This window comes from Arvicola amphibius, chromosome 3 (genome assembly GCF_903992535.2).
Source record: "Arvicola amphibius chromosome 3, mArvAmp1.2, whole genome shotgun sequence".
Taxonomy (NCBI): Eukaryota; Metazoa; Chordata; class Mammalia; order Rodentia; family Cricetidae; genus Arvicola; species Arvicola amphibius.
The window spans coordinates 64,984,929-65,005,158 of NC_052049.1; the positions used below are offsets into that span (position 1 = coordinate 64,984,929).

The 20,230-nt window shown below is 40.1% G+C and overlaps 1 protein-coding gene across 1 annotated transcript; it reads right to left on the bottom strand.

Annotated features, from left to right (window-relative positions):
- Positions 1-289: 289 nt before the first annotated feature.
- Lysmd3 (LysM domain containing 3) lies at positions 290-17,418 on the bottom strand. The gene is made up of 3 exons (XM_038321824.1): positions 17,255-17,418; positions 12,676-12,941; positions 290-3,903 (listed from the first exon to the last, which is right to left on the bottom strand). Exons 2-3 carry the CDS (start codon positions 12,928-12,930, stop codon positions 3,241-3,243), a joined length of 918 nt encoding a protein of 305 aa, XP_038177752.1. The 5' UTR covers positions 12,931-12,941; positions 17,255-17,418; the 3' UTR covers positions 290-3,240.
- Between the last annotated feature and the right edge of the window lie 2,812 nt (positions 17,419-20,230).

A 20,230-nucleotide genomic window follows, 5' to 3' on the forward strand; every position in this document is an offset into this window, starting at 1 on the left:
ACGTATTCCAAGGGACTGGAGAGATGGCTCAGGGGTTAAGAGCACTGGCTGTTCTTGCAAGTTCAGTTCCCAGCACCCACCCATAAAATTGTTCACAGCCATCTGTAACTCCAGTGCTAGAGACTTGGCACCCTCTTCTGGAAGGCACACATGAGGTATGCAGACAAAAGCCCATACATGTGAGTTCAAACAAACATTAAAAACATTTTTAAAATGTATTTCAAGTAGCTTGAAAGAAAATTAAATATTTGCTTTATTCAATTACATTCAACAAGTTCCACTTTCAAACTGATTAATAAAATAGAAACTTTATTAATATTTTGCATGTCCTTAAAATATGAAAAGGCAAAAAGTTTAAAAACCAGTTTTACAGATATACATGCTACAATGGTTTAATACATTTGCAATTATATAAAACACATTATACAAAGGATTTATAGTTTTGCATACATAAAATGAATTAAATAAAGCATTCATATATTTCTACGATCTAACAGTGCAATATGCACATACTTAGAAATACTGATTTCCTGAGCAACAGTGTTGTAATTCAAAATCAGAGTCCCATGATAATGCAGTGTTTAAATAATTCAATCCTATTCTAGCACTCTGAGACAAGATCTCTGCTTCCTTTTCTAACCACAGCCTTCACATTTCCAGTGAGATATAATCAGTTACTAAAGAGTGGTTCATTTAATGAATTTTCACACCACCAAAAAGCACAGTCCAGAAAAGTTTTTAACACTCAAACTCCACTGGAAAAGAAAATTTGAGATTGCACGTTGCTTCCTAATCTATAACATGGTCCACTAGACCATAATTTTGTTTTGCAGAGAGGACAGTGAAGGTATTTAAGTAGCTATCCATTGGTTCAAAACAAACTCTAACTAGTGTTTAACAAGTCAATAATTTGTCCTAACAATATCAGGTTTTTCTTGCAATTCCAAATTTTTAAGCAAACTGGTATTAATGACTATGACTCAGTTATGTTATAACTATATATACACATACCACACACGTTAAAGCCTCAAAGCAAATTCAAGTAAGGGCTTGAACATGATCCACAGCATCAATGACATTTGTGCTTATGTTGTCTAGAGTACAATGAGTTTGCAGTTGCCAATATTTGCATACATTTGCAAATGTGTATTTAATATAGTTTCAAAAATTCTATTAAATGCTTAATTTTTTTATTTTAAAGATAAAAGCATAATTCTACATAAAAAAAATTATATTCAATTAATAATTCTAAAATATATAGGAAAAGAAAATTGGTTGGTTGTTTCCTAAGGATGTGTGTTGTAGTTCCTTCGAAACGGATGCTCAAGGCAGACATGATTGTAACCAACATCTCCTCCGTTAAACACAGTCCTCAAACCCCAGATCACATCTCCAAAGTAAAATCAGCAAGACAGAATTGCCAACTCTGTAATTTTATGTTTGATGTAAACAAAGTTCTTCAGAGGTTATGTAGCCTGTACTGCCCTGAAGTCTTCATTTTCTACCCTAAAATTTGATTTTTCAGTAGGCTTAATAAATATGTAAACTATCAGTGTTAACACTGAGCATAATTAAAGATTGTGCTCATTTCAAAATGCACATGTTAAAACAAAAATTATTTTAACTAAGATATATGAAGTGAATCAATTTACTACAACTTTCCTATTATTAAATACTTTAAAGGTAATTTTCTAAACTTCTCTCATATATGTAAGGGCTTTAAAATGACTGACTTTTGTGTCTTTTTGTAGTGCTTTTTCTTCTCAAAGTATATAAACCCCCCAGAATAATAAATATGTATTAATAATTTCCTGTATCAGGATTGGAATTTGGTATACAAAATGTTTAAAAGCTGAAAAATTTAGGAAATGCCCCAAAAGTGAGATGATAAAACATATTTTAAGATGGGCAGTTTATTATACATGCAATCCAGATTCTGCCACCTGTACTTATATTTTAAAAACACATATTTAAAATTAAACACTGAAATCAGTACACAAATGCTTTCTGATCAAATTGGTTATATGTTATATCACAGTTGACTTAGAAAAGGCCACTATTAAGCCCTTTTGATTAATCCATATAACTTTGGCCTGTGTTTCTCATTTTGATGGTGCATATTAGGTGGGGATAATCTAAACTGGACATTTTCTTTTTGAAAAGCAGAGGTCAGTGGATCACCACATAAAGTAATCTATCTCCTGCTAATGTAAAAGTCCTGTTTACTCATTTTTTGCTTAATCAGTCATGTTTTTCTGCATTACTTCAAAGGCAGATAGTAGCAATTTGTTTGACTCCATTAACTTATGCTTAAAGGTGAAGACAGACAAACTTACAGAGCCTATGGAATAAAATCTGACCATGTTTCCACTGTAAAGTGACATTGTAAGGCACTACGTGTCATTAAGGCATGTTACTATTTGTACCAGTAGTGATTAGTCATAGTATATAAAGAGCAAGGTGCTGAGTATGCTTTTCTGTGTACACAGTGCTTCTAAATATCAGACACATGTTGTTCTTCTGGTTTTGTTTTTATGAGTGGAAGTGAGGTTGGAGGGCTGCTCATAGAGCATTCCCTTTCCATGGGCTAGGTCTTGACTGTTTCAGTGCCCTTGTGATCAAATCAAATGGTTACGTTTCCAACCGTAAGACATTATTTTGGGGTCTTAATATATTTAAAATTGGTTAGCCTCTATTACAGGAATTATAAATTATGTTCCCATATTTGTTTCTATATCTGCTTTCATGGCATGTGTTAAAACATGTTTTTAAATTTCAAAATTGAGTATTAAGTACATGTTATCATAAATAATTTTAGAATCAAACTTACAAGTTTTTTGGTGGTATGGTAGTGAATTTTCTTCAGTTGTAAGCATTTGAAACACTCGACATGAACAACCTTAAATTAAAAAATCTTTTAAAAATAAGTTTAAACATAACTAATCTTGAAAAAGAAAAATGATAGATAGCATCTTCTAAGTTATAATTCCTAGAAATACATTTAAATTAATTTCTGCTTTAAGAACTGACACAGCAGATGTATTCTGACCACTCTCAGCATAAAGAAGCCATCGTGTGTGTTATACAGACAGTCCATCTGTAAAAGGATCAGGGACTCCTAGGAAGGTCAAAACAAAGCATCTTCCATGCTCCTAGATTCTGATTTAGAAGCTGTTGTTGGGTATCTCTGAACCACCGTATTCCATATGCACACATGATCATCACATACCAGGCTCACTGCTATGTTTTGTGCTGAGCAGCAGGGGACTGAGAATGTTGCCTGTACAGTCTGTGGTCATCTTGTTGACCAGCATGTATTCCTTTTGTTGGAACAAGTCCATTTCCTGTTTCTCTGTGCTGCGATGGAGGTGTGAGTTCTGGATGCAAACGTGAAGAGCCCACTGTTGAGTGGTGACTAACATCCACTTTAGCTAAAATTTCATAATATAGCAAATAAAATACTGGTGTTATTATACCCACTATCAACATTATCACTACCGCTGTCCACCAGCCAATTCCCCAGTCGGCTCCATAGTATGGGTCCTTTCTGTGAGTGCTTCTGCTATCCGGCTCAAAGCGGATCTGTTGGGCTGCTAAGGCAGACACTACCTCATTCAGGTTCTCCTTCTTGGTGTCTGTGCACTTTACCAGTTCTTCTATGTCTCGATCCACCTCTTTCAGGAAACTGCCAGCTGACCCGCTGGAGGAGAGAGAGTCCTCTGGGGGCACAGTGTCCTGCTCTTGAGCAAATGGAACAGGTGGGGGATGAGAGCCTTGTCTTCCTTTCAGAGGATGAAGACTTTCAGTCAAAGAACTAAACTTTTTCACTGGAATTTTGATAGACCTAAGGGCGAAAAAGTCTTGATCACTGATGAGATTGTTAACTCTTTTGATATCTGCTACCTGCAAAAAAGGAAAACACAACATTCAACTGAATTCTAAAACTAGACCTAAAACCTTCCTTCATTCATTTACTTTGCAGGGAAAAACCACTGAATTTCATTCCTACTGTTAATATCTGTCCCACACCCAGATTTTACATTTACTTGTATATGAGAAGTCTAAACACTAAATTTACTTAGTGTTAGGAAATCACCAGCGATTTTGTATTGTCACCTAGACAGCAGTAACGTTAGTTATATGCAGACATTTTGTCGTTCTTCTTTGCACGTCATTCAATTCACCACAGGAAATGTATGTTGGCATGCAACTTGTGAATAAGAATTGCTGGTACTAATGTTCGTGCTCCAACCTTGCAATTGCAGGAAAGCACATGAACTTACACAGATATAAGGAGCACATTTTAGCAAAACTAAAATGCATCAACACTACTGTGCCCCATGATTCTAGTTCTCTCTTAACAGGGAAAAACTGCACCAAATAGAAGAAAGGTATCTTTTTACCACTCTAGTTGGCGCCATAGACCTAGGAGAGCAGGGCCTAAAATGAGGCAGCCAACTTTATTTGGAGACCTAAATAATGTACACTGATGTAGGAGGTTCTTCTGTCTATGTGTTGCTTTCATTGGTTGAATAAAGAAACTGCCTTGGCCTTTTGATAGGGCAGCATTTAGGTGGGCGTAGTAGACAGAACAGAAGAAGGGCAGTGTGGCAGATGCCATGAATCTCCAGCATGAGACAGACATAGGTTAGAATGTTGCCGGTAAGCCACAGTCACGTGGTGACACACAGATTTAATAGAAATGGGTTTAATCAAGATGTGAGAGTTAGCCAATAAGAGGCTAGAACTAATGGGCCAGGCAGTAATTTAATTAATACAATTTCTGTGTGATTATTTCAGGGGTTAAGCTAGCCAGGCAGCCCACTCATTCTACTACAGTACACATCACAAGAATAAGCTACACATGGCAGAAACGTGTTTCTCCACAGCATCATATGAATAACAGCTGAAGTAAACTCACTCCTACCCACTACGCCTGGGAGAAATGTTCCAACAACAGTTCCATGTTTAGAAGAAAACAAGGTCACAAGACTCTTGTTTTCTCAGAGTATTCTCACAGCACCGAGAATTCGCCATCTGGACAGCGCAGCAGGCATCATTGCTACTTTGAGAGATGTTGAGATGGAGCTGTGCTGATGTCCAATATGCACTTTACTCACTCTCCTGTCTGCAGAGTGAGTGTGCCCTGGATCCATCAGTGCAAATACATTAGGCAATTTCTCCAACATCAGGTTCACAGCTTTCTTACATACATTCTATAATTCTCACCTGTCCCATGCCACTCTGAAGGGGAGAAAGGGTGGTTGTTTCTCAGATTATCAATTAGTAAGTCAAGTTTTCTCCCTGCCTTTGAGTTATTAGTTCTATTAGTTACATTTTAGTCAATACCTCAAGCTCTTACCCTGTGCTACCCAACTAATGTCAGAGTAGTAGAATGAGTCTAGGGGGAACTTTGGTCTGCTCAGCTCCTTGCGAGATAATGCCACTTAGTGACACAGTATAGTGATATTTTGTTTGTGATCGAACAAATAAAGCTTGCCTGATGATCAGAGTGAAAGGCTAGTCACACCAGACCAAGCAGTGGTGGTATACACCTTTAATCACTGCAGCTACACTAGTTAGTGACAGAGGCTGGGAGGTGGTGGTGGTGCATGCCTTTAATACCAGCACTAGAGAGGAATGAAAGGCAGGATGAGATGGAAACTCGCTCTCTTTTCAGTCTGAAGATTTCATAGAGTCTCTATCAGTCTTCTGCAGTGAACCATGAGCATACCTAACAGCAGCAACCTTTGAAGTCTCAATAAGGAGGATGAGGCCTCACAATGACTATTCCTCCAGGACTATAACACCACTGAACTGAAAAACACCACCTAAAGATCGACTCTTGAACTACAAACAACTATGAACAATTTCAAGGTGGCTAGCTGAGATGATCCAGCCTCATCTCAGACTACTTGAGCCAGGACTTGAGACAAGTCCTGCCCTTTCCTATTACATAGAAAATGGACAACAAATGATATAGCTACCTCTTCCAAAACTTGACAATTAGCCCAAATTTTTCTTTTCAGAACCCTGTAAAAATACTGTTGCCCCCAGACAGAAGAAAGTAAATTTAAGAATATGACCCCCACATTCCGAAGAGGTAGGGTGGATGGTTTTTGGTTGTTCAATGGGTTAGGGATGTTTGTCATTGTTTAGGTGGGTGGGTTACAAATTGTTACTGGTTATAGTCAGGAGGAAATCTGAACAAAGGAGATTAGATTCAGAGTTCTTGTTTTGAAAAAAAGGGGGGAGGCCATAGATTATATGATAAAAAGGTAGATTACTGAATCTACTTTTTAAAAGCAACTACTAGTTTTAAATATTTTACATTGGATTAGACTTTTGTATATTGTATACAAATTTTGTATATTGATACAAACTTGACATTAATTTTGTTAAAACATACTGTATGTATGTTTCCAATCATATTTGCAGTATTGTGCCTATACAGCTCATTTAACAATGTAATGCAAAGTTCTAGTTCTTGAAATTTATTATTACCAACTGTTTAGGATAATAAAGAACTGCAGGCTAGTAATTAGTCACATATTACAATTAAACTTGTAATCATATTAGGTATGTTCTCAAGGTCAGAGATATATTTTAGATAGACAAGTTATCTTCAAATACTTAGGAGATCCACAGACTGTGGCATTTAAGATGTTTTAATAACATATGCTTTTTTATGATAATAAAACATGTCTGCTCCTGGAAGCATAATCTAATTCAGAGAAGATAATGGGTATTGAAGAGACTCCACATGGAGTTTACTTTCTTTGTGGCAAAAGTAAGTCACTGGGCAAGAACATGCCCTTGCCTCAACTGCTGGCAGTATGCTGTCCTAACTGGACATGCAGGACACAAAACAGTTGACTGTCAAACATTGTCAAGACAAGGCAGGACAGTCCTTCATAGAAAAGTCTGTTGGATATGCTAGGCCTGTACGCTGAAGATGGATTCCCCAACATTGCAGAGGAACTTTGGGTGATTGTCTAGGCAGCCAGCTATTTCTGACATTCCTCCCATGTTTTGGAAGTCACTTGCTTGCACTTCCTACTTTTCAGTTAATATTATTTTCTTTTTGGAGGTAGGCGAAGACTATACAGTTACAGTTTTCCTTGTTTACGAGACTTAGAAAAGAAATTCACTAAAGAAATGTAGTGTACAGTTGGGAGATATCAAAAGATAGTTTTAGGTGGCAATGCAAGATATGACAAAGTAAATTAGGTACAAGACTTTGGATTCACCAAGATAGGATAGATAACGGCATATTTTCTCTGAATTTGTCAAATGCAAATAGACTAGACATTGTTGATGTGCTTACTGCTTATATGTAACTACTGTAGTTACTGTGTAGTTTTTCTTATATTAGTGATAACCTTTTTTATATTAGACAAAAAAGGCAAATATAATGATACTTTGTTTAAGATATAACAAACAAAGCTTGACTGAAGATTATTAGAGTGCAAAGCTAGCCATACTGTCAGCCATATAGGCCAGGCAGTGGTGACACACACCTTTAATCCCAGCAGGACACTAGCTGGCCATAGAGGCCAGGCAGTGGTGGTTCATTCCTTTAATACCAGCACTAGAGAGGAATATAAGGCAGGATGAGACAGGAACGTGCTTTCTTTTCAGTCTAAAGATTTTGCAGAGGTAAGAGCTCTCTAGTGGTTGGCTGAGTTGCTTCTCTGATCTTCAGTTTGAACCTAAATATCTGTCTCGGGGTTTTTATTATTGGTGCTACAATATAGAGCCCAGCGGAAAGTGGAAAACGTGCACACAGATTTTAGATACAGTGGCTTTTAGGTTCCTGAGATGTGAATGATCTTCAGCAGAGGTAGACAGATGTCTGAAAGTCAAATGAGGGGATGTGAAACTTGGATAGAGTCACTAAAGAATGTTATGGGGGGAAAACTGAGAGAATGCCCATCACAACACTATGACTACCAATGGGCTCAAATATATAAAACTACCTGGAGTAGCCATCTACACCATGATGTGGGAGGGTCTTCTGTTTGAGTTGATTTCACTGGTTAATAAAGAAACTGTATGGCCCATTTGATTGGCCAGCCCTTAGGTGGGCGGAGTAGACAGAACAGAATGCTGGGAAGGGAAGGTAATAAATCGCCAGGCCTCGGCTCTCTGGGGCAGATGCCATGCCTCTCCTCTCTGAGACAGACATAATGAAGCTCCGGCCCAAGATGGGCGTAAGCTAGAGTCTTCCCGGTAAGGCACCACTTTGTGGTGCTACACATATTATTAGATATGGGTTAATCAAGATGTGAGTAAGAGGCTGGAACTAATGGGCCAGGCAGTGTTTAAATGAATGCAGATGATGTGTTGTTATTTCGGGGCATAAACTAGCCGGTGGCTGGGAGCCGGGCGGCGGGAAGCGGCCTGCTGCTCCTCACTACAGAATGGCGCCCACGTAGATAACTGAATCCACAGAAAGCCTGAGAAAGCTTGGGAAAGAATAGAGTAAAGCATGTTTTTTTGGTAGCTGCAATTTCTGGGGTCTGGCTCTGCTTGCAAGAGGCAAGCAAGTGCTCTCATCTAAGAGCTGCTTCCTGACTCAGCTTTAGCTACAAAACCCTGCAGTTCTTTTAAGAGGTCCTGCCATGAAACACTTACAAAGTGTTGATGAAAAGTCGACCACATGCTTTTTGGTTTTCAGTTGTAGCAGGAAAAAGGCTGCGCTGTTTTATAATGCCAGCTTTCTGGGCCCTCCTGCCAGGGCAAACTCTGACTCTTTCAAGCAGGCAGTCCTGACTACAGAGCTTTTGAGTGTTTACACTGTTGCAGCTTGCTTGATGGCAAGGACCTTGAAACACTATAGAGTTGTGGCAATAAAAATAGCTACAGCGGTACCTTTGCCATGAGGCTGGAAAGCTAAGGAATGGGTTGGATCCAGCCACCAAAGTCACGGCTTTAGTCCTACTGATATTGTTTCGTAAATTAAAGACTCATGTGGTCAAAAAAAAAAAAAAAAAAAAAAAAAAAAGAGATATATAGTAAAAGAAAGATTCAAAGTCGAAGAAAATGTCTAAATGGTTTACTATGTGTTAAAAATATATGCAGGCTAAAGGTTAAAGTTCTTAAAAGTAGAAAAGAAAAAAAGGAAGTAGAAGGTGTGGTAGCACACACCTTTAATCCCAGGCTGAGGCAAGTGGATCTCTGTGAGTTCAAGGACAGCCTGGTCTACAGAGTTATTCCAGGACAAAGATATACAGAGAACCTGTCTCAAAAAGTAAAAGTAAAAATAAAAGAAATAGAGGTTAAAACAAAGCTGCACAAAGATGGAAAATACACAGAGAATCTTGATACTGTATGCTATTATGCTCTCTTTGAATTGTTTGAATGCCGAGGAAGGAGCAACAGCTGCTAAAAGATATTTGTTTACAAATGCTGCTGAACTAATCCGAGATAGATATTTTGAAAATACCTTGAATTCAGAATTTGGATCTAAAAAAGATTCTTCTTTTGTTTTTACAGAAAATGAGACCCTGTGGATTGCTTCTATCCCAATATGGTATGATAGACCACGCCCTCCTGAAAGGCTGCTGTGAACACTTTCAGAAAATTACTTCACCCAACTGATGACTGAGATGAACCTGGCACACAGGTTACACCATGAAAGATCTGATTAACAGCGTCCCCATTCAGCAGGAAGAAGTTTGGAGAGAAATAACTGCGCCCATATTCCCAAATATTGTTTATAAATGTTCTTTTACATTTAAAGGGGGAGATGATATAGATATGAATAATTTGCATTGGTATGGATTTTAAGGTCAATTTTGTTATATGTATATGTATTTTGATCTTGATTAAGGTATTGTGATTGTATAGTTCATTTAAAAATGTAATGTATAATTAGGAAATATAGGCTGTTAATGGATAATCATCAATAATAGTTAGGCTTGTAGTCATGTTAGATTTTCTAGATATATAGATATATTTCAGTTAGATAGAGATTCTTCATATCTTTCAAAAACTACAGAATATGGCATTTAATGTTTTAATAACTTAGGGCTTTTCATGACAATGAGACACATCTGCTCCTCGCAGCACCAATTTACTTCAAAAGGAAGATGGGCATCGAAGAGGCTCCTTATAGAGTTTGATAGCCATTTGGGCAAGAAACTGCTCTTGCCTGGACTGTTGCATGAACTAGACAGAGAACCCTCAGAGAGACGACTGCTGAACTTGCCTAAAGGTGAGATGTTTTTCGTGGTTCCTGACTTATGAAAGAGTCTGCAAGACATTCTGAAGGACACAGCAGATAGTGACTGAACTGCCTTTGAAATTTCGGCTTCATGGAAATGTCTCTGGATACTATGGGCCTGTAGGCCGAAGATGGATGCCCCAATGGTACAGAGGAACTTTGAGTGACTGTCCAGGCAGCAAGATGTCTCTGTGATTTCTAGAGTTTTGGAAGTAGCTTACTTCTTGTTCATTAATATTATTATATCCTTCTGGAGTCTTTGATGGAGTTGAAGAATATATAGATAGTTATAGTTTTCCTTAGTTATGATAAAAGATAAAGTAGATATAAATATTTTAACTGTAATTCTTGCTTGATAACTGTTTTGTTATATGTAATTTTACTATGTTAAAGTAAAAGCCTTCTTTTTTGTTTAAACAGAAAAAGGGGAAATGATGTGGGAGGGTCTTTTGTTTGAGTTGATTTCACTGGTTAATAAAGAAACTACCTGGCCCATTTGATTGGCCAACCCTTAGGTGGGCGGAGTAGACAGAACAGAATGCTGGGAAGGGAAGGTAATAAATCGTCATGCCTCGCCTCTCTGGGGCAGATGCCATGCCTCTCCTCTCTGAGACAGACGTGATGAAGCTCCAGCCCAATATGGACATACGCTAGAATCTTCCCGGTAAGGCACCACTTCGTGGTGCTACACAGATTATTAGATATGGGTTAATCAAGATGTGAGAAAAAGGCTGGAACTAATGGGCCAGGCAGTGTTTAAATGAATGTGGTTTGTGTATTGTTATTTCGGGGCATAAGCTAGCCAGTGGCCAGGGGGCCAGGCGGCGGGAAGTGGTCTGCTGTTCCTCACTACAACACCACATAATATGATGCTAGCTTTTATTGATTACTACTTAGCATGACACTCTGTGAAGTCCACAGTGTTAGGTCAAGCAGTGTTTAACAGGGAGCAGTGAACAGAATCAGACCAGCGATCAGTATTTGGAACATGGGAAGACACCCACCTGAACAAATTCTCTTGTATTTCTGGATGACTATGGGAGAACTATAGACTAATTTGGAGATGAGACAGTAGAGTACTTGTTGCCTGTCTGCTTTAGCCCATTTTGTCTTAAAGCAAGTGAAGACTCAATGGCAAACCCCAAAGCACGGCCCAATCTATTTTAATTTCTTGTGCTTTATTAAGAACTGCTCAGTACTCGGCATCTCAGACTCACCATATATGAGGCTACGTCTCTAAATATACCCAATGATGTTTTCTGGGTTACAGTAACAACTTGGACACATTTAGGATGACAGTCCTGGATATATCATTCCCTCATCACTGTTTTGTAACAAGCATATTTTCAATATAGCAATAAGTACTGAAAGTATAAGCAATGAAGTCCATTTGTAAGCTAATTTATTTGGCAGGCTGAGCACTCATCACAAGGGAGCACTCTGAGCAAACAGTTCTCCCTACACAGCCAGTGCCCTCTATGCTCTGCTTCATCAGCCGTCAGCACTCCTGTTTCAATCCTTAGTGACTCTGCAGTGAAAACCAAGTGCCCATCTCTCTACACATCAAAAATGGATCCCAATAAAAAAAACCTTATTAATCTTTAAAACTAAAGCTATAATTTATTTTGATGTACTATGAATGACTAGATTAATTACTTTATCCTGAAAAAAAATTACATAGAATCTCATGGCCAAAGAAGTTATTTTCAATACTATTTAAAAACACGTACATACATAGATACAGCAAATGCATAAAAATGTGCATTCTTATACACACCAGTAAAGAGATTTCAAGTATAAAAATATTTTATATTATGAGAAATTCTATAGATGAAAATACTAAAAGAGAAGAAAGAATGATACAGAATTTCATTTTCTTAAAATGAGCTCTCACGGTATCTGGTGAAACTGAAACAGGGCTGAAAGGGGGGGAGGCTTAAATGCATGTGCTGATCTTGCACAGGACCTGGGTTTGGTTCCCAGCACCCACATCAGGCAGTTTACAACCACCTGTAACTCCAGCTCAGGGGAACCAATGCCTTCCTCGAGCTGCCATTGAAGTAAGTCCCTATTGTTATAAAGGGTGCCCAAGAAATGAAAGGTGCAAGTTGCAGTCATTCACAGCATATGTCAATTTTCAAAACAATATATATACATCAATCCTTTATCAGCCCCTAAATACTTATCTACATAGATAATAACAAGCACAAAAAGAAGGTAGAGAAAAGCACCAAAGTGACAGACTGAATTAGCAGAAATACAAGCATTCACTTAAAATGTTAAAAAGGTCACGTGCACAGGCATGAGAGATCTCTGTGTGAAGAAGACAATTGAGCAAAAAGGAAAGGAAGATGGTAAAGGGCACAGAATTACTCCAGTTCTGGCTGGACTAATAAACACCTGATTCTGGACTCTATTTTGCAAAGATAAATGAAATGAAGACTTACCGTACAGCAATACTGAAGGGCTACTGCATTTAGAGTGTCCCCTTCCTGTATATCTCTTGTTAATAGAACGACGTCATCAAGTCTGTCTCGCGATGTGCTTCTTCGAACCTTCTCCTTTCCTCTGGACCGAAGTTCATACACTTCAGCATCTTCTTCCAACACATCACTGTCTGTACAGTTCCCAAAAGTATGCAGCTGGCCACTGGCCTGAACTCCTGCGAAGGCAACAGTTCGATTTGGATTCCTCCCCGCCATGATCTTACACTCTGGAGGAAGAAAAGACAAAGCCTTAGCATGCCACTGTCCGGTGTCACTGATTGACATGAGCCACATGCTCTAGATACTATTTCTAATAGTCCTCTTAGTTACACAGGAACTGAGGTCCACGTTCTGGACCTGCGGACCTGCGGACCTGCGTCCCACAACCTGACAGTGGTGGCAACAGTATGGCAAAAGGACAGCTAAAGCGAGGCTTATATGATCTACTCGGGACTCTTGTTCACCCAAGACACCTTACACAAGAACACTGACAGATAATAATCAAGATTTCATTTAAAAACCATTACTTGGTACACATTTGTTTTTACCATTTGTTAAAGACAAAAGTAAATCTCAATACTGAGATGTCCTTGTGCTCAATCTGTCTTGTGCCACTGCGTTGGCTCTGTGGTTAATGGTGCTTTGCTGTCAGGCCTTGCTACTAAGTTCACCTCTGGGAACCATGCAGTACAAGGAAAGAAAAGTCCACAAACTGTCCTTTGACCTCCAAATCCATGATGTGTTAAAAAAATATTTCAAACATCAATCTTGTCTGAATTTTTGGTACTGTACAACATATAGAATTTTCAACATTTTTCAGAGTTGATCAATGAAATGATTTAGAGTTGCCAGGACTGATAATGTTGCTTCACTTAAATATTAGCACAAAATGTCATATGTTATGGCCATTTCAGAAATTGTTCAAAGTCTCAAGCCAAATTCATTTAACAATTTCTCATAAAACCCAAGTCAGCAACTCTAAGAGAAGTCATTTTTATTAATTAATCTATTTATTGACTGTGTGTGCTGCCATGATGTCAGAGACAACTCGGGGTACTTGGTTCTCTCCTTCCACCATGTGGGCTCTGGAAACAGATCTCAGTTCTCCAGGGTTGGCAGCAGGTACCCTTAAACACTAAGTCATTATGCCAGTCCTCTAAAAGCAATTTTTCAACCTAGCATCATAATAAAATACTATCCAAAATTATTAATTAGATGCTTACATGCTGAGACATGTCAGGAGAAAAATGTTAATACCTTTGTTCTGTGTAATGGAAGCATTATGTTTCTTGGAGTGGGACGCTTGCCCAGAGCTGTTGCCATGGAATCTGATGGCACACAAAGTGCACATGTGCAGAACCAGGGCTGCAGTGATGTGGTGAGCACTGCCAGAGATGCCTCACACACTGGATTGCTGGCTCTCAACTGATTGGGGTTATTCTGCTCTCAAAACCCATTTATTTGTTGTCCTGATTGTTCATAACCTCACAGTTGGGGTATGTGATCCCAGATGTGTTGAGACCCTGGTTTAAGAAGCTGTGACTGTCTGTCTGGGTATGGCAACACAACCTTTCAACCCAGCATGGGAAGTCAGAGAAAGGCAGGTACCCCCATGAATTCAAGGCCAATCTGGTCTAAACAGTGAGGTCTTGTCCCTCAATAAGATGAGAGAATGAGAGAGAGAGAAGAGAGAGAGAGAGAGAGAGAAGAGGCCATGATTTAAACCACCTGTCCATAAAAACATGGAATAACTATATTACAGAACTAGAAAAATTACTGTACTTTAGAGTATCAAAATATGAACTTCTCATTCTATTACTATAATGAAAACTTAGAAAGTTCTGTTTAATTCTTAAGATTTCTGACGGTTTACAAACTATAGGTCTTGAAGGAATCGATAGTATGTGTTTCGATACCTACACCACACAATTCTTCTAGGAAGGTCAATCCGTTTCTTGGCTCTACATTTGACTTCACATGGGATTAAATATCTGCACTTCTGACTCACTGGATCATGTTAAACTCAGAATTTACATTTATTACAGCACAGTATATACTCTGGGTCATGTTAAATTCAGAATTTATATTTATTACAGCACAATATATTTACTCTGGGTCATGTTAAATTCAGAATTTATATTTATTATAGTATATATTCTCAGTTAAATGTCACAAGTTGGCTCCTAAACAGGGATGTTTCTTTGAAAGCCTTTGATTTAAAGTTCTCATCAAATTCAATTTATACCCCATAAAGACTGAGTGGATTTTAGGCATTTATATTCACTTATACTTTAAAAAAATACATCAACTGAGAACTGAGCTAAGAAATATTTATCAATGAATACATCTTATTTACTTCCAAAGCCACTATCAGCATGCCTTCATCAATTTGGTCCAAGCACATTATCCTAGAGAACAAATTTCACATCCTGTTTTGGCTTCACTTTATTTAGCCCTGTAAGCGAGGACAGACATAATGAGAAAGGCTTTTGCAGATTGAAAAAAAAAAAAAAAAAAACCCAAAACTTTCAAACTTCAATGTATTTCAGACACAAAACAAGAAGGTGAAGTATCCATTCCTGAATATAGGACCGTTCTCTTAAAATACGGAAGACTAGGAAGAGCCAGGCACAGGGATCTGGTGTGACTATTTTGCCGGTGAGTTTTCCTAGTTAAATTTGACTAAGAAACTACAAACTAGAGTAATCTGAGAAAAGGAAACTTCACTTGAAAAATGCCTCATCAGACTGGCCGTTAGGTAAATCTGTGAAGCATTTTCTTGATTACTGACAGATATGGAAGGGCCCAGTCCACCCCTGGGCAGGTGGTCCTGGGATGTTTAAGAAAGTGCGCTGAGGAAGCTATGGAGAGCAACCCAGCAAACATCATTCTTCCATGGTCTCTGAGTGCCTGCCTTGGCTTCCCTCAATGGACTGTGATGGGGATGCGTAAACCAAAGAAACCCTTTCCTCCCCAAGTTACTTGATGGCCATGGTCTTTATCACAGTAATAAAACCAAACCAGATCAATTATAACGAATTCCTCTAAGACAGCAAAACCTAATGTTACTACACAGTGTGTTATCTCAGTGAGATAAAAATCTTCAGCTAACATGGAAAAAGGGAGTGCCCAGGGAGGAAGAAACCATTAAAATGTTATACCATTGAATCCTAGAATTGCAAATGAAGTCTAGAAGGATGTATTCCTGTTTTGGATTCTAGGATGAGAAACAAGTAAAAACAAAATATGCAATCGGTGGGGGGGGGGGGTGCTAAGCAGTGAAAAAACAAAAACAACTAACTCCAAATCACAGATGACAGAAGATTATAGTCTCTATAATACCTCAATTTCATAACCTAAATTTCAAAACAATGTCATTTAACTAAAAGCAGCTCTTTAAAATCCAGTTTTGACCTTGCTTTACAGCAACACTGTATTGCTTTAGAAATTCAAAGTTTCTATGTAGGTAACTTATTAACTATAGCTATACCTTAGTAGCTTGATTCAGCTGTTGCCACAGGTACTACATTATTTGTTGCCAAAAGCTAACACTCCCACAACTTGAGAGCCCCAAGCTAAAGAGAGCCACATTTCACATCCCAGGAGCAGTTTACGTCAGCATCAACCTGTTTCTCCAAGGACAATTTTGCTTTCATTTATCTGGAATTTATTGCATAATGCGTTAAAAGCCATTTGAGACAAATTTACTTATATCAATCTTTTTCCTCACGACAGGAATGAAAGGCTCGCATCTTCACGTACTCTGACCCTCTTCTCTAAAGGACAAAGGAAGCTGGATAAACAAACCTGAACACTCATGTCTGATAACTAAGAATTGGCTGGCTCATCTGTAATTCCAAGTGCCAAGCTACACTTTGGCCCAGGCAGATAATGATATGATCAAAACTACTAAAGATTAGAAGTACACAGTATCCGTTGTCATCCGGCTCAATTCTCTTCACCTCTCTAAATTCTATGAAATCTGGCTTCGTGAAACTAGAAACAACTTGCATGCTGCACCGCGGACAAACGGCCTGAAAGTGCCTATCAACCGATACAGTGAGTATGCTTCATCTGCTCAGCCTATAACCGAAGCGACCTCCCAACACCCTAGGTACTACACAGTAACTGCGCTACGGGGTGTCTGGTCTTGACCTTAGGCAGGGCGCGAACAGACCGACTCCTAGGGCTCAGGCCAGTTCAGCACTCGAGACTGAATCACTCCGTCCTATCCACAAGGACCAATTTTACACCAAGGCAACAACTACAAAACCCCCTCCCTGTCCATTCCATTCGTTTACTTTTATTTTTTCCCCTTTTCCTCCACTGGTCCCCCTTCAAGAATCACACTCTGTGATTCTTAAGTCTCAAGCATCAGGACTGGGACGCTAAGAGCAGATGCCTGGGTACAGCCTGGCGCGGAAAGGGCTGCCCGGATACCGAGAGGTCAGCATCCTGCCATGGCCGAGCCGGTGGGGCAGCGCCCCGCGGGACCCCGACCGACGTCGAGCCCGCCCGCCAGCGCCCCAGCCACCGTCACCTGGCCTCTAGCTGGGACGCGGCGACACGGTTACGTCCGCCACCACAGCCGCGGGAAGCTCATGACCAACTCCAGGTGCTCGGCCGTCCCGAGCGCACTTCTACGGCAGTCGCCGCCGTCGCCACCTTCCGGACCGACAGCCGCCGCCACGTCCGCAAACCTGCGGTGCGTCATCGCGTAGAGTAGGCGGAGGTGCGAGGGCGCGGGCGGGGGCGGGAAGCCCAGAACCCGGGCGGCCAACCGCAGGCCCACGCTAGCACGCAGGCGCGCCGATGCAGGGGGCGGGGCATGGATTCAGCCCCGCTTCCAGTCCCGCCACTATGGGCGGTCCTAGCGGGTTTGGATTTCCCCCGCTGTGGGCGGATCGGGCTAGCCCAACCCCCCGAGCAAACAAAGTCTTGGAGAGGGCAGGATGAGGGGTCAACGGAGAGCCACTGCGCTTTTTTTCTTGCTCGCTATCTGTACTTTTCTTCCCGGTGGGGCAGAGAAAAGCACAAGCACGGTGTTAATGTTCCTGTTTTATGTGATCGAGGGCACAGGGCAGCAAGACTGGCAGAGTGCTGGGTTGGGAGCAGTCTTGGGTCCCTAGGTGAGCTGAGTGAGCCCTCTAAAGCCAAGTCGGGGAAGGGTTGCCCTGGAGCTTACACCACTGAACGGGACAAAGTTGTCAACAACTTGTCACTAACCTCGGATTGGAAATTAACTGGACGTCACTGTAGTCAGTGTTGCAGCATCCGATGTAGAAGAAATAAAAACCCCATGCCTTCCGACTTAATTTTATCCACAAATTTATTGGATTTTGTATTTATTGCAAATGACTGTACGACATTTTAATGGTGTGTTGGTATTTTGTGTTGACTACGGGCACTGCCACTTGACTGACTACCCATTTAGGCCCACGTTACTGAACGACCGGATGTACCGCACTTTCTCTTTACGTCTGAATATTCATTCCTTATGAGGCCTTTGGGAAGCCGTGCAATACCCCTTTTCTAAGGTTTTGTTGGTTGATTGTTTTGTTGCTTGTTCGTTTTTCTGGGAAGTGTCTCTGCAAGGGTTGGGAATTTTACTTAGATTGCAGTAAGCGCTTTTTATTGGAAAGGTTGGGGACAGTGCACCGTGCTGAACAATGTTACAAAGACCTCTAGGCAAAGAAAACCGAGGGGGAAAAAGTTGCCCCTGTGACACCGCTGTCTGTAACCATTTATCACGGAGACGTTTTCTCATCAAGAGACAAAGGATATATCGTCCCTTGGCTGGTAGGGCTTCAGCTTGTTCCGCTCTCATGCATGCTAATGGAATGAAACCTTCCTTTTGCGCGTAGGTTACTTTTCTTACTCAGTGTCAATAGGCCACCGGAATCCTTGGGAGAGGCTGAGCGACGGAATGAATTCCAGGCATTGCTACCTGTTCACTTTGAAAAACATTCTATATGATATCCGCAAAGCTTTTGAGCAATTATTTCTATCTAACAAAAAATGAATAATGTATTTGTTTTCAAAAAAGGCCACGATATATGTATATTTCATTATGAGACTATACAAAAGAAGCAGTTGACCATGAATTTTGGCTAAGTTCCAAAAAGCTGACCAATAGGAACAAGAATTTGTCTTTGAAGAAAGGATGTTCTCAGCAATTCGCAAGGCCTGAGGGAGGCTTTGTTTTTTTCAGATCTCATCTGATATTTCTTATTAAACTGCTGTAGTTGAAAGGACATGTCTTTCTATGAATTTGCATTTTTTTTGTCCCTAGCATTTAGGTTGAGCTAGAGTAAATGTTGTGTGGCATAGAGAATGTAAATTGATATAACCTGTTAGAAAGGCCGTTTGTGAATATGCATTAAAATTAAAAATGCAATTTGCTGGGCTGCAACTTTACTAAGTACTTACCTTAAATTCACTTACAGATACGATTGAATAAGATGTAACAGATAAGTTCAGGAATGTTTACTACAGTAATGGCCAAAAGAGAGAAAAATCAAAGTGTTCATCATTACTAACTGGATACTTTGGGTTCATTAAAACATTGTAATATTTGATCAAAAATTTAACTTAGTATTTATTTACAGATTTATTCATTAATTTGTCTATAAACTTTAGGTTAAGGAGTGTACAAGAAATGTATTCCACAGCTGGGCCGTGGTGGCCCTTTAATCCCAGCACTCGGGAGGCAGAGGCAGGTGATCTCTGTGAGTTCGAGGCTAGCCTGGTCTATAATAGCTACTTCCAGGACAGGCTCCACAGCTACAGAGAAAGCCTATCTTAAAAATCCACACCCCCCCACCCCCCCCACCCCCGGGCTGGAGAGATGGTTCAGAGGTTAAGAGCATTGCCTGCTCTTCCAGAGGTCCTGAGTTCAATTCCCAGCAACCACATGGTGGCTCACAGCCATCTGTAATGAGATCTGGTGCCCTCTTCTGGCATGCAAACATACATGGAAGGAATGTTGTATACATACTAAATAAATAAATCTTTAAAAAAAAATCCAGCCCCCCCCCACACACACGCACAAAAAGAAATGTATTCCAGTCATTACAGATACAGTTCCTTTTTTCAAAAGACAAAATACCAGACTAGAGGACATGCTTTTGTAGCCCAACACCCAAATAAAAATCCAGGCGTGTGTGTGTGTGTGTGTGTGTGTCTGTGTGTCTGTGTGTGTGTGTGTGCGCGCGCATGCTTGTAACCCCAGTGTGGGGTGCAGGTGGGGAACAGAAGCAGGAGGATCCCTGGCGCTTGCTGACTGCCAGTCTAGCTCCAAGTGCAGGAAACCCCTGTCTGAAAGGAATAGGGAGAATGATAGGATAGGATACTGGTGTGGGAGGTTTTTCTGTATATGTGTTGCTTTTGTTGGTTAATGACTAAAGAAGCTGCTTTGGCCTGTAACAGGGCAGAATAGAGCTAGGTGGGAAAACTAAACTGAATGCTGGGAGAAAGTAGGTGGGAAAATCGTGACGCCGTGTGGCTGCTGCCAAAG

Coding starts and splice junctions, on each gene's coding strand:
- Lysmd3 (XM_038321824.1), bottom strand. CDS start 12,930: ATGGCGGGGAGGAATCCAAATCGAACTGTTGCCTTCGCAGGAGTTCAG. Junction 3,904..12,675: donor CCCTTCAGTATTGCTGTACG/GTAAGTCTTCAT, acceptor CCTTTTTTGCAG/GTAGCAGATATCAAAAGAGT.